This window comes from Salvelinus alpinus, chromosome 10 (genome assembly GCF_045679555.1).
Source record: "Salvelinus alpinus chromosome 10, SLU_Salpinus.1, whole genome shotgun sequence".
NCBI lineage: Eukaryota > Metazoa > Chordata > Actinopteri > Salmoniformes > Salmonidae > Salvelinus > Salvelinus alpinus.
In genome coordinates, this window is record NC_092095.1 from 66,589,945 (window position 1) to 66,603,888 (window position 13,944).

The window sequence follows — 13,944 nt, forward strand, 5'->3', positions numbered from 1 at the left end:
CTATTCTATACTAAACTATTCTATACTAAACTATTCTATACTAAACTTTTCTATACTAAACTTTTCTATACTATACTAAACTATTCTATACTATACTAAACTATTCTATACTAAATCATTATATTGTAAACTATTCTATACTAAACTATTCCATTCTATGAAAATAGGCCATTGTTGTCTTATTCTATCGGCTAAAGGGGATGAAGTTGGACTGTTTCCTCAACCCCTGCTTGTCTAGCTTCATACCACACACCGTTTCCTCAACCCCTGCTTGTCTAGCTTCATACCACACACCGTTTCCTCAACCCCTGCTTGTCTAGCTTCATACCACACACCGTTTCCTCAACCCCTGCTTGTCTAGCTTCATACCACACACCGTTTCCTCAACCCCTGCTTGTCTAGCTTCATACCACACACTGTTTCCTCAACCCCTGTTTGTCTAGCTTCATACCACACACCGTTTCCTCAACCCCTACTTGTCTAGCTTCATACCACACACTGTTTCCTCAACCCCTGTTTGTCTAGCTTCATACCACACACCGTTTCCTCAACCCCTACTTGTCTAGCTTCATACCACACACTGTTTCCTCAACCCCTGCTTGTCTAGCTTCATTTGAATGAATGTGGGTGATTATCAGTAATGACAGGATAAGTTTGCATGTTGGGGTTTGGGATAGGGGGAGTAGCTCAATTACTGTTGCGTTGCTATAACCTTTGACCCCGCTAATGTCATTTGGGTCAGTGTTGGTGGCCACTCACTCCAGCTCTGCACAATGTCAGCACACTAGACAGGTGTCAATTGGCCAGCCCATAAAATGGTCAAAAGTACAAGGCCCAGGGGTCAGGAAGGCTTGGGGTCACTAAAAGGTTTAAATTAAATGATCAGATTTGTTAAATGGATCTATTCTGGCATAGAGGTAAAACGTAGTATTGTCTATGGTGTTCAGTTGACATGTTGCTCTTTCTACCTTTATTTACCATATCTTTCAAGGAGTAAAAATATCTAAAAGCTCAAATACATTTTATACAGAAGACATTGTCGCTCTAGTTGTCTTTCGCTGCACTTTACTGTCTAAGTGGTGATTGGCTGTCTGTATGTTATAACCAATCGTCATTAGCCATGTGTATGTTTGACTGACAGCTCTGTCCTTCCTCCCTCAGGTGTGTCCTGTGAGGACCAGTTAGAGGTATGGTGGGCGTGGTTGGCCCCGTAACCATGGCGACGTCTCTGTGGGAGGTTGTGTCCCTTCCTCCCGTTGGTCTACTGCTGCTCCTCTGCCTGCCACTCTGTCTATGCCAGCAGCCATTGGTCAACTTTGAGAGCCTGTCCCCGCCCCTACCGGAGTGTACCAGGAAAGTTCATCCCGTCGTCCCATACAAAGGTGAGCACATTAGATACTTTGAGCATTTGCTTGAGTCTGCCTGTTGTGCTGGATAGGCAGGGTTTGCATTTTTGAGAGTATGCAATTGGTTCCGGTGCTCCGGGCAGCTCAGTCAAGCATAGCGAAAGTATTTGACAGATTTCCAATACCATTTTGTAAATCTACTCCTCACTAGCATCATCATTCCAATGAGAAGTTTCACAATGGTTTGCTATTCACTGCTATCTCCTCTGAGGATTCTGCAGCCTCATCCTTCTCAATCACTCCTCTGCCCGGAAAGCCAGCTATATGGGTCTGGCCCAAGAGAAACCGAAAGGACAGCAACATTTTGTGATTGTAGATAATTGGACTCCTCTCATTTCTGGAGCCTTTTCCCTTTTAAGAGAGCTGTCTATTCTTTCTCTCTCTCATCCCAAAAACCCCTCCCTTGCTCCTTCCCTCCACAGTCAGCTCTTTTCAGGGTTCCATTATCGAGAGAGAGAGAGAGAGAGAGAGAGAGTTCCAGAGTTCCAAATTAAGCAGCAACAGCTGAAAAGATGAGCTCCTAAAAATATTGAATTTTACATGGTTTTTAGAGGAAAGTATATCGAAAAAAAGCAAAAGAAAACTGCAAGACTGATTAGGAGACCAAACAAGCAGCAAACAAAGAAGAAAGGCTTTCGAAAAAAGTAAAATTATACAATTTTCTTAGCTAGCTAAGTTGTTTACCTGTTGCTAGGCAGTTGCTAGGGACTCTCCTGAAAGAAGCTAGCTAGCTAACAAGGAGAGAGAGAGAGAGAGAGGTCATGATCAGATGATCAGATGAGCTCCTGCATTTTTCAGCATTTTCTTTAAAAAAGATAGATTTAGAGTTAGTTAAACTTGGATTTTTTGTGGAACTGAGAGAGATACAGCTTCAACTGTATTCAACTGTAACTGACTTGATACAGCTTCAACTAGCACTGACGTGTCAAGTGAGAGGTGTCAAAGACCATTAGCCCAACAATGGCAGGAGAGTCGAATAGTCTACCCCAACCAAATGGAGAGGCCTTAGAAGCTCCCTCCTGCTGTTCAGAGGTAATTAAAATACAGTACCCTGTGAGTGTAAAGAATGATAAGGCAAGAAAAGAGCACAAAATGAAGCTCCTTATGGAAAATCAAGAGACACTTTTTGCTGACTATTACAAAAATGGGAACATCAGCAACCTTATCTTCCACACAAACCATCCCCTGGCATGGCACAGTGCTATATTAGCACACTACCCCTCTGTTAACCTGTTTGGGCTATAGGGGGCGAATTGGAAAAACTGGAAAATATGCGCAAATTTTCAAACGGCCTTTTAATCAATTTCTGCTATTACAATATGCATATTGTTAATAGTATTGGATAGAAAAGAGTCTCAAGTTTCTAAAACCGTTTAAATTTTTTCTCTGAGTGGAACACAAGTCCTTTGGCAGCACTTTCCCCGACCAGGAAGTAAAATGCAAGATGTTTATGCTCGCTTCAACGCTCTGCCTATACATGGTCATGCCACTTATGACCCGAAACACACCTCGTACGCCTTCCTCTGGGTGTCAAGAGTACGTCAGAGGAGAAATCATGCGTTTATCTTGTTCTGACGTGAAATAAGACCTATTTCTTTGACGTGACCGTCAATTTCAGGAAGTCAGAAGCTTGCGACTTGGGAGAGATATCATGTTTTGTTTTGCTGCCGTTTCGGATGTGAACTATCTCCGGCTCGGATTTGATTTGATAAATGAGACCATGTCATCGTAATGTATGTTTTTTCAATATAGTTTAATCAGATTATTTGAATTTTTTCGGGAGTTTTGCCGTGTTCCGTAATGTTTATTTTGTTTACGTTGGAGAGTTCCGTGCCACTCGACGAGTACCCCTGCTAAATGAAGATGGAAAGTTGCCATTCTGAAGGGATTGAACGACTCTTCTGGACTAAGGACAACTTGATCAACATTCTGATGAAAGATCAGCCAAAGTAAGACCAAATTTATAATGTTATTTCATATATCTGTCGTGCATGTCAACTGGTCGCGCGCGCCCAAGTGTGTCTGTCTGGCGTGGCTATGCTAATTTAGCGCTACATTTAGTTTTCGATGTAAAACATTTAATAAATCGGAAATATTGTCTGGAATCACAAGAATCCTGTTTTTCAATTGCTGCACAGTATGTATTTCTCAGAAATGTTTTATGAGGAGTAATTCGGTATTTGATGTTGGTGTCTGTAAATGTTATGGCTGCTTTCTGATTGTAGCTGAAATGTAATTTATGATTTATACCATAAATATACACATTTTTCAAAAAAAAAAAATGCTATACAATAAATATGTTATCAGACTGTGATCTTATGAAGTTGTTTCTTGGTTAGTGGCTATATATATCTTCATTTGGTCGAATTAGTGATAGCTAGTGACGGAGTAAAAAACTGATGCAGTTAGAAAAGTGCTCTCTTTTGCTGACGTGGTTAGCTAATAGATTTACATATTTTGTCTTCCCTGTAAAACATTTTAAAAATCGAACATGGTGGTTAGATTCACAAGATGTCTGCCTTTCATATGCTGTATTGGACTTGTTAATGTGTAAAAGTTAAATATTTAAAAAAAATGTTTTTTTGAATTTGCCGCTCTGCCTTTTCAATGGAATGTGGGAGGAGTGCCGCTAGCGGCACCCCTGGCCCAAAAAGGTTAAGAGAGGGGGGGTTAACGAGGGGTGGAAACTCAGGATACTTGACAACGAGGACTCTGAGTCAGCTAACATAAATCTATATAAGTCTGGAACAGTATTGGTACAGGGCAACCCCAAACAGTTTCAGCTGGACTTTCACCTAATCAAAGAATTAGCCCAGCAGGAGAAGCTCTCCCTTGATAAAGATACCCCCACCCCAAGCGGGTCAGACCAGACCTCTTCATCATATAACCCCACAGACGAGCAACCCTCAGCAGACAGTCAACCTCCCAGTACAGAGCACTTCTCCCTCATTGAAATGAAGGATAAATTCACCCAGCTGGAGGTAAGGCAGGTGGAGCTGGAACAGCAGGTGATTACACTCCAGTCAGCACAGACCCAGACAACAGTCCAGCACAACAACCCCTTAACCAGACCAGGAGAGCTGGAGGTGGAGAGAGACATATCTGCACTCTGGACAGTGGTGAGACAACTTCAACAGGAGAAAGAGCAGAAGCAAGAGCAGAACAAAGCACTAGAGGAGAGGATCAGACTGCTGGAGGAGAGGGAGAGGGGGATGGAGGAGAGGATCAGACTGCTGGAGGAGAGGTTGAGGGGGATGGCATGTGACAGAGAACAACCCACTAGGGAGGTGGCCATCCCCACAGAGACGCCAGCAGAACAGCCCACCTCAGCACCGGACAAAAGTCTCGACACCACAGCAGAACAGTCCACACCAGACCCTGACCATAGAGTCAACATCACAGCAGAACAGACAAAAGAAAAAACCCAAGCCCAGCAGCTCTCACCCCCCCTGAGCACCCCCCCTGTCAGCCACCCTGATAGCCCTCCTGACAACCCCCCCACACCCACTGAGAACAAACACAAGACACAGATTGTTCTCCTTATGGACTCAAATGGGAAATATATAGAAGAAAAAAAACTTTTTCCCAAACACAGTGTGTCTAAACTCTGGTGTCCAAACACCCAGCGCGCCCTAGACCTTCTGTCTGAGGACAAACTAGGCTCACCTAGCCACATAATAATACACACAGGCACAAACGACCTGAGAGCAAAGCAGGAAAGGGTGGCCACAGCACTGAAGGGAGTGATTGAAAAAGCTTCTTCTACTTTCCCCAATGCACAAGTGGTTATCTCCACCCTGCTACCACGAAAAGACTTCCACCCTGCTACAATACAGCGGGTAAACGCAAGCATTTCCCGTGACTGTGCCTCAAAACCAAATGTTTTCCTGGCCCACCACTCCACCCTGGACTTGAACAGCCTCTATGACCAGGTCCACCTCTATAAGGCAGCAGTGCCCACCTTTGTCCGGACTCTAAAGGACATCGCTCTCAAACGCAGCCCCAACACTTCACACAGGAGCAACAGATCAATAGACACCCCACCCAGACCAGCGAGACACCCTCCAAGACCTGCAGGACCCCCCCGTGGACCTACACATAGAGGACCCACGCCAAGAGGACTTACATCCAGACCACAGCACCCCCAGACACATCCACACCCCCACCCCAACCAATCAACACCCCCCCACATCAACCATGCCCACACCCCATTTAGGCCCCCTCAGATCAGACCTATGCCACTCCTGCCCACCCCATGCACCCCACCCCCGCAAAGAGAGCATCAACATGGAAGTCACACATACGCCCAGGTAGTGAGCGGGCAAACAGGCCCAACCCCCACTCTTACACTCGCCCAAGCCAACGGCATGTACCAGATGCTCAGCAGGCTCTGCTCACACTTACTGGCCTGAGGCCAAACCACACGGCCAACAACATTGGACACTTTATGGAACAAAAAGCCTTCACTATATCATCCTGGAATATCCAAGGCCTGAGGTCATCTGCCTTTGGCCTAAAGAGCAGGAACACGGACTTCACCAAAGAAATCGGTAATGCAGACATTGTCATCCTGCAAGAAACATGGTATAGCGGAGACGGACCCACTGGTTGCCCTCTAGGTTACAGAGAGCTGGTAGTCCCATCCACCAAACTACCAGGTGTGAAACAGGGAAGGGACTCAGGGGGAATGCTAATTTGGTATAGAGCAGACCTAACTCACTCCATTAAATTAATCAAAACAGGAACATTTTACATTTGGCTAGAAATTCAAAAGGAAATTATCTTAACAGAGAAAAATGTCCTCCTGTGTGCTACCTATATCCCCCCACTAGAATCCCCATACTTTAATAAAGACAGCTTCTCCATCCTGGAGGGGGAAATCAATCATTTCCAGGCCCAGGGACATGTATTAGTCTGTGGCGACCTAAATGCCAGAACTGGACAAGAACCTGACACCCTCAGCACACAGGGGGACAAACACCTGCCTGCAGGTGACAGCATTCCCTCCCCCATATGCCCCCCTAGGCACAACTATGACAACATAACCAACAAAAACGGGTCACAACTCCTGCAGCTCTGTCGCACGCTGGGTATGTACATAGTCAATGGTAGGCTTCGAGGGGACTCCTATGGTAGGTTCACCTATAGCTCATCTCTTGGCAGTAGCACTGTAGACTACTTTATCACTGACCTCAACCCAGAGTCTCTCAGAGCGTTCACAGTCAGCCCACTGACACCCCTATCAGACCACAGCAAAATCACAGTCTACTTGAACAGAGCAATACTCAATCATGAGGCATCAAAGCCAAAGGAACTGAGTAACATTAAGAAATGCTATAGATGGAAGGAATGCAGTTTGGAAACCTACCAAAAAACAATTAGGCAACAGCAAATTCAATCCCTTTTAGACAACTTCCTGGGTAAAATGTTCCACTGCAATAGTGAAGGTGTAAACTTGGCAGTAGAAAATCTTAACAGTATATTTGACCTCTCAGCTTCCCTATCAAATCTAAAAATCTCAAATAGAAAACCGAAGAAAATGAACAACAATGACAAATGGTTTGATAAAGAATGCAAAAATCTAAGAAATAAATTGAGGAACCTGTCCAACCAAAAACATAGAGACCCGGAAAACCTGAGTCTACGCCTTCACTATGGCGAATCACTAAAACAATACAGAAATACACTACGGAAAAAGAAGGAACAGCACGTCAGAAATCAGCTCAAGGTAATTGAAGACTCCATAGACTATAACCAATTCTGGGAAAATTGGAAAACACTAAACAAACAACAACACGAAGAACTATCTATCCAAAATGGAGATGTATGGGTAAACCACTTCTCCAATCTTTTTGGCTCTATAACAAAGAATAAAGAACAAAAACATATACATGATCAAATACAAATCCTAGAATCAACTATTAAAGACTACCAGAACCCATTGGATTCTCCAATTACCTTGAATGAGTTACAGGACAAAATAAAAACCCTCAAACCCAAAAAGGCCTGTGGTGTTGATGGTATCCTTAATGAAATGATCAAATATACAGACAACAAATTCCAATTGGCTATACTAAAACTCTTTAACATCGTCCTTAGCTCTGGCATCTTCCCCAATATTTGGAACCAAGGACTGATCACCCCAATCCACAAAAGTGGAGACAAATTTGACCCCAATAACTACCGTGGAATATGCGTCAACAGTAACCTTGGGAAAATACTCTGCATTATCATTAACAGCAGACTCGTACATTTCCTCAATGAAAACAATGTACTGAGCAAATGTCAAATTGGCTTTTTACCAAATTACCGTACAACAGACCATGTATTCACCCTACACACCCTAATTGACAACCAAACAAACCAAAACAAAGGCAAAGTCTTCTCATGCTTTGTTGATTTCAAAAAAGCCTTCGACTCAATTTGGCATGAGGGTCTGCTATACAAATTGATGGAAAGTGGTGTTGGGGGTAAAACATACGACATTATAAAATCCATGTACACAAACAACAAGTGTGCGGTTAAAATTGGCAAAAAACACACACATTTCTTCACACAGGGTCGTGGGGTGAGACAGGGATGCAGCTTAAGCCCCACCCTCTTCAACATATATATCAACGAATTGGCGCGGGCACTAGAACAGTCTGCAGCACCCGGTCTCACCCTACTAGAATCCGAAGTCAAATGTCTACTGTTTGCTGATGATCTGGTGCTTCTGTCACCAACCAAGGAGGGCCTACAGCAGCACCTAGATCTTCTGCACAGATTCTGTCAGACCTGGGCCCTGACAGTAAATCTCAGTAAGACCAAAATAATGGTGTTCCAAAAAAGGTCCAGTCACCAGGACCACAAATTCCATCTAGACACCGTTGCCCTAGAGCACACAAAAAACTATACATACCTCGGCCTAAACATCAGCACCACAGGTAACTTCCACAAAGCTGTGAACGATCTGAGAGACAAGGCAAGAAGGGCCTTCTATGCCATCAAAAGGAACATAAATTTCAACATACCAATTAGGATCTGGCTAAAAATACTTGAATCAGTCATAGAGCCCATTGCCCTTTATGGTTGTGAGGTCTGGGGTCCGCTCACCAACCAAGATTTCACAAAATGGGACAAACACCAAATTGAGACTCTGCATGCAGAATTCTGCAAAAATATCCTCCGTGTACAACGTAGAACACCAAATAATGCATGCAGAGCAGAATTAGGCCGATACCCACTAATTATCAAAATCCAGAAAAGAGCCGTTAAATTCTACAACCACCTAAAAGGAAGCGATTCCCAAACCTTCCATAACAAAGCCATCACCTACAGAGAGATGAACCTGGAGAAGAGTCCCCTAAGCAAGCTGGTCCTAGGGCTCTGTTCACAAACACAAACACACCCCACAGAGCCCCAGGACAACAGCACAATTAGACCCAACCAAATCATGAGAAAACAAAAAGATAATTACTTGACACATTGGAAAGAATTAACAAAAAAACAGAGCAAACTAGAATGCTATTTGGCCCTAAACAGAGAGTACACAGTGGCAGAATACCTGACCACTGTGACTGACCCAAACTTAAGGAAAGCTTTGACTATGTACAGACTCAGTGAGCATAGCCTTGCTATTGAGAAAGGCCGCCGTAGGCAGACATGGCTCTCAAGAGAAGACAGGCTATGTGCACACTGCCCACAAAATGAGGTGGAAACTGAGCTGCACTTCCTAACCTCCTGCCCAATGTATGACCATATTAGAGAGACATATTTCCCTCAGATTACACATATCCACAAGGAATTCGAAAACAAATCCAATTTTGATAAACTCCCATATCTACTGGGTGAAATTCCACAGTGTGCCATCACAGCAGCAAGATTTGTGACCTGTTGCCACAAGAAAAGGGCAACCAGTGAAGAACAAACACCACTGTAAATACAACCCATATTTATGTTTATTTATTTTAACTTGTGTGCTTTAACCATTTGTACATTGTTACAACACTGCATATATATAATATGACATTTGTAATGTCTTTATTGTTTTGAAACTTCTGTATGTGTAATGTTTACTGTTCATTTTTATTGTTTATTTGACTTTTGTATATTACCTACCTCACTTGCTTTGGCAATGTTAACACATGTTTCCCATGCCAATAAAGCCCCTTGAATTGAATTGAATTGAATTGAGAGAGAGAGAGAGAGACACAGAGACAGAGACAGAGACAGAGACAGAGACAGAGACAAAGACAAAGACAAAGAGAGAGAGAGAGACAAAGAGAGAGAGAGAGAGAGAGAGAGAGAGAGAGAGAGAGAGAGAGAGAGAGAGAGAGAGAGAGAGAGAGAGAGAGAGAGAGAGAGAGAGAGAGAGAGAGAGAGAGAGAGAGAGAGAGAGAGAGAGAGAGAGAGAGAGAGAGAGAGAGAGAGAGAGAGAGAGAGAGAGAGAGAGAGAGAGAGAGAGAGAGAGAGAGAGAGAGAGAGAGAGAGAGAGAGAGAGAACTTTCCACTCCATTTGAATGTCTGTTAGAAAGTGTCTGTCCTTTGCCAGGATGCTCCCCCCCTCAGGGGTGTAGTGTCTGAAAGGGGTCTGAGGAGAGGAGGTGGAGGAGGAAGAGAGGGGAGAATGGTAAACTGTCCTGTCAGTCAACTGTCAATCATCAGACACTTGTTACACGCTGGTTCAATGTGGCTGAGACTGGCATCACCATGTACCTCAGGGAACAGGGCTGTCTGCTATTGTTGTCTTACTGGAGACCGGATGGGCAACTCTGATGTGGGTGGGGCCACAAGAAATCTGAACTCATCATGAGGGGCCACTGTGGCTTGCGGGTCTGCATATCCACACAGGGCTCCCGAGTGGCTCGCGGGTCTGCCTACCCACACAGGGCTCCCGAGTGGCTCGCGGGTCTGCCTACCCACACAGGGCTCCTGAGTGGCTCGCGGGTCTGCCTACCCACACAGGGCTCCCGAGTGGCTTGCGGGTCTGCCTACCCACACAGGGCTCCTGAGTGGCTCGCGGGTCTGCCTACCCACACAGGGCTCCCGAGTGGCTCGCTGGTCTGCCTACCCACACAGGGCTCCCGAGTAGCTCGCGGGTCTGCCTACCCACACAGGGCTCCCGAGTGGCTCGCGGGTCTGCCTACCCACACAGGGCTCCTGAGTAGCGCAGCGGTCTAAGGCACTGCATCTCAGTGCTTGAGGTGTCACTACAGACACCCTGGTTCGATTCCAGGCTGTATCACAACCGGCTGTGATTGGGAGTCCCATAGGGCGGCACACAATTGGCCCAGCGTCGTCTGGGTCTGGCCGCCATTGTAAATAAGAATTGTTTACAAATGTAAAACATGCAGTCAGCTTTTTCACGGCCCGAAAGGACATTAACTTTTCCCCCTCATGACAGCAGAGAGAAAAATCTGACGTTTTAGAGTTATTTCCTGCAATCTTCACATTTGCCCATTGGGTGGAGAGAAATGTTAGCAGTTTTTAATATATCTGAGTGAGAGTGACATAATAAAATCAATGGGCCGGTCGGTAATTAAACCATGATTACTACAAATTTAGATAGCTGGCAAGACTAACTCACCAATCTAAAACATGTTAGCTGACACGTGCTGTCAGTGACTGACATATTTTGGGGGTGGAATTGATCGCAGGCCTACAAAAGAAGCAGTTGCCCATCCCCCGCTGTAGACAAACATTGACATGGACTGAAGCCTTTTAAAGATGGCGTCGAAAGAGAGGGCTGCCTCGCTTCTAGTCCTTTTACAAGCGTTTCGCTACACTCCCGATAACATCTGCTAACCATGTGTATGTGACCAATAATATTTGATTTGATTTGAAGCCGTTCAGATCCAGTGACATTGTGTCAAGCCTGTATGTTGCTGCACATTTCCCTATGAGAGATGAGAGTATTCAATACATGTATTCATTGATCTATCTACTAGAGAATACAACTGTAGCCACTGCATGTTCTGACCTGGTGTGAAACAGGCATTACTACACAACATTGTGTTAGTGAGAACTAGGTGAGACATTTTGTAAAGAGCTCATAGCAGTGTACAGTAGCAGCTCTGTACAGAAGTGGATGTTTATGGTGTGATACGAATGCTGTCAGAAGTTGTGGGCCATTTTTCATATTTAATCTCGTCGTCATTGAAAGGTTTCAGAGGGACTAACCTTTAGGCAGGATACCATTTCTCATTTATTAAGGAGATTATTCCTACCCAGAGGGAGCATTAAGGTTATTTATGGACAAAGAACCAAAGGTCTGTTTTAACAGTGTGAGGTTCGGGGTGTTTGTGGTTCTGATTAACAGTCTGTCTGTGTTAGAGGAGTGGTGGGGAGTTTCACATTTTACAATACTATCTCAATGGCTGATGCTTTTTTTATATTACAGTATTATGATTTTGAAATACACTTAACATCACCTGTCCTCTGTAGAAAGGATCTATATATTAAGCTGTTGCTGAGATACAGTATACTGAACTTTATTGCAAGAATGTAGTTTAGGCTGATATCACGTCCCAGCCTGGGTAGCCTATATGAGAACGTCTTGCTCGCCTTCTCTGACTTTTCCCATTTGTTTTGAAGTTGTGTCTCTATCTCCTCAATTTAAAGTCCCTAGTTGGACGCATCCAAGCTAAACTGTTTATATTTGCCCATCAAAGTCTTTCTATTGGTGCAGAGTCCTGAGCCTTGGCTGTTTTGACTGGGTGTCGAGTTGCATTAACATCAGGGCACCAAAACAAACCCTGGCTTTATTGCTTTGGGTATATCCCTCCCTCCCCCCAAAGACCTCTTTGTCTCCCCCATCTCATTCTCTCTCTCTAACACCCCCCCTCTCTCCCCTCTCTCTCTCACTCTCTCTCTGTCTCTTGCTCTCTCTTTTTTTCTCTCCCGGCCTCTCTTCCTCTGTCTCCCTCTTGTCTCCCCCCTCTTTCTCTCTCTCTCTCTGTCTCTCACTCTCTTTCTCTCTCTCCCTCCCCCTAACTCTCCCCCTGTCTCTCATTCTCCATCTAATGAAGCAGGCTAGCGTTAGCTCAGCCTCTGGTAAGGGTCAGCATGCGTTTCAGCACAGGGCTCAAGGAGAGATTATCTGCTGGTTTGACAGTTGTTGGTTTTGAGCCGCCCGCTCTCACAGTCGCACTGATCTTGATATGATACAGACGTGTCAACATGCTACTACTGTGTGTTAGCCTGCTACTGTCATAACGGATCTACAGGAGCTGGATTGAACTGATGCCTCGTGAAAAATCAGTAGATGACACAGGCTGAAAGGCTCATCCCTATGTTCCAGGTAAAGCGTCAGGGGAGAGACATTTCACACAGTCAGAGCAGGGCCTGAGCCAGCGACCGTTTGGTGTCGGTTTCCAAACTGACTGGATGTTCACACTTGTTTCACCACCTCGTACTCCTAATCCTCCTCTTCCTTCTCTTCTTCCTTCCCTCCTCTTCCTCCTTTCAGCATTGAGTCCCTGGATGTCACGATTCTCTCGTCCCGGAGTGAAGGACTTTTCCCAGCTGACCCTTGACCTGACCAGAAACCAGCTGATTGTGGGAGCTAGGTGAGATACACACACACACACACACACACACACACACACACACACACACACACACACACACACACACACACACACACACACACACACATGCGCAACCCACACACAGACCACCTATTTTACATATACACACACATCCAACACAACAGACTTTTGCTTGTTTTTTTACTGACGTAGAATATGCCATCATGTTGGTTAGAACTCTCTCTCCTCTATCTTCAGAAATCACCTCTTCAGACTGAGTCTCAGTAATGCTTCTCTCTTACAGGTAAGCAGTTCACAGCTCTCCATGCTCCCACTGTTATTACACACCACATTACTTAGGGCTGTTTTCACTCTTCCAAATGGTAGCTAGGCAACCATGTAGTTTGTTGAAATTGTAGAAGAGACCAGACACATCAGAGTAACGGTTGGCCAGTGGGCTCCGTTCCTTAGCTTAGTGGGGGAAGGGGAGGGGGTTAGGAATGTCAACACACTGAGGGTTTACTGGGCCAAATTGGTGTTTACCAGGAGTTACATCACACAGGAACGGGATCTACCCAGCTACCTTTACTCTGCCCCCTCACTCTCAAATTGCACCCCCCCTCTCTCTCTGTCAATTTCAATTTAAGGGGCTTTATTGGCATGGGAAACACATGTTTACATTGTCAAAGCAAGGGAAATAGATAATAAGCAAAAGTGAAATAAACAATAAAAGAATGAACAGTAAACTTTACTTTACATTCACAGAAATAATAAAGAAATATCAAATTCAGATTATGTGCAAATAGTTAAAGTACAAAAGGGAAAATAAATAAACATTAATCTCTCTGTCTATTTATCTCTCTCTGTTTCTCTCTGTCTCCCTCTCTGTCTTTCTGTCTCTGTCTATCGCACTCTCTTTCTCTCTGTCTCGCTCTCTCTCTGTCTCGCTGTCTCTGTCTCTCTCTCTCTGTCTCTCTGTCTCTCTGTCTCTGTCTCGCTCTCTCTGTCTATCTCTCTGTCTATTGCGC

The 13,944-nt window shown here is 44.6% G+C and overlaps 1 protein-coding gene across 1 annotated transcript in view; it reads left to right on the forward strand.

The window, feature by feature from the left end:
• Window positions 1-1,165: 1,165 nt before the first annotated feature.
• LOC139532665 (semaphorin-5B-like) overlaps window positions 1,166-13,944 on the forward strand; it is a 69,691-nt gene continuing 56,912 nt past the window's right edge. Inside the window, exons 1-3 of the mRNA XM_071330569.1 lie at window positions 1,166-1,382; window positions 12,856-12,955; window positions 13,175-13,220. Coding sequence (XP_071186670.1) covers window positions 1,190-1,382; window positions 12,856-12,955; window positions 13,175-13,220 — 339 coding nt within the window. The 5' untranslated portion in view covers window positions 1,166-1,189. The remainder of the gene's footprint in view (window positions 1,383-12,855; window positions 12,956-13,174; window positions 13,221-13,944) is intronic.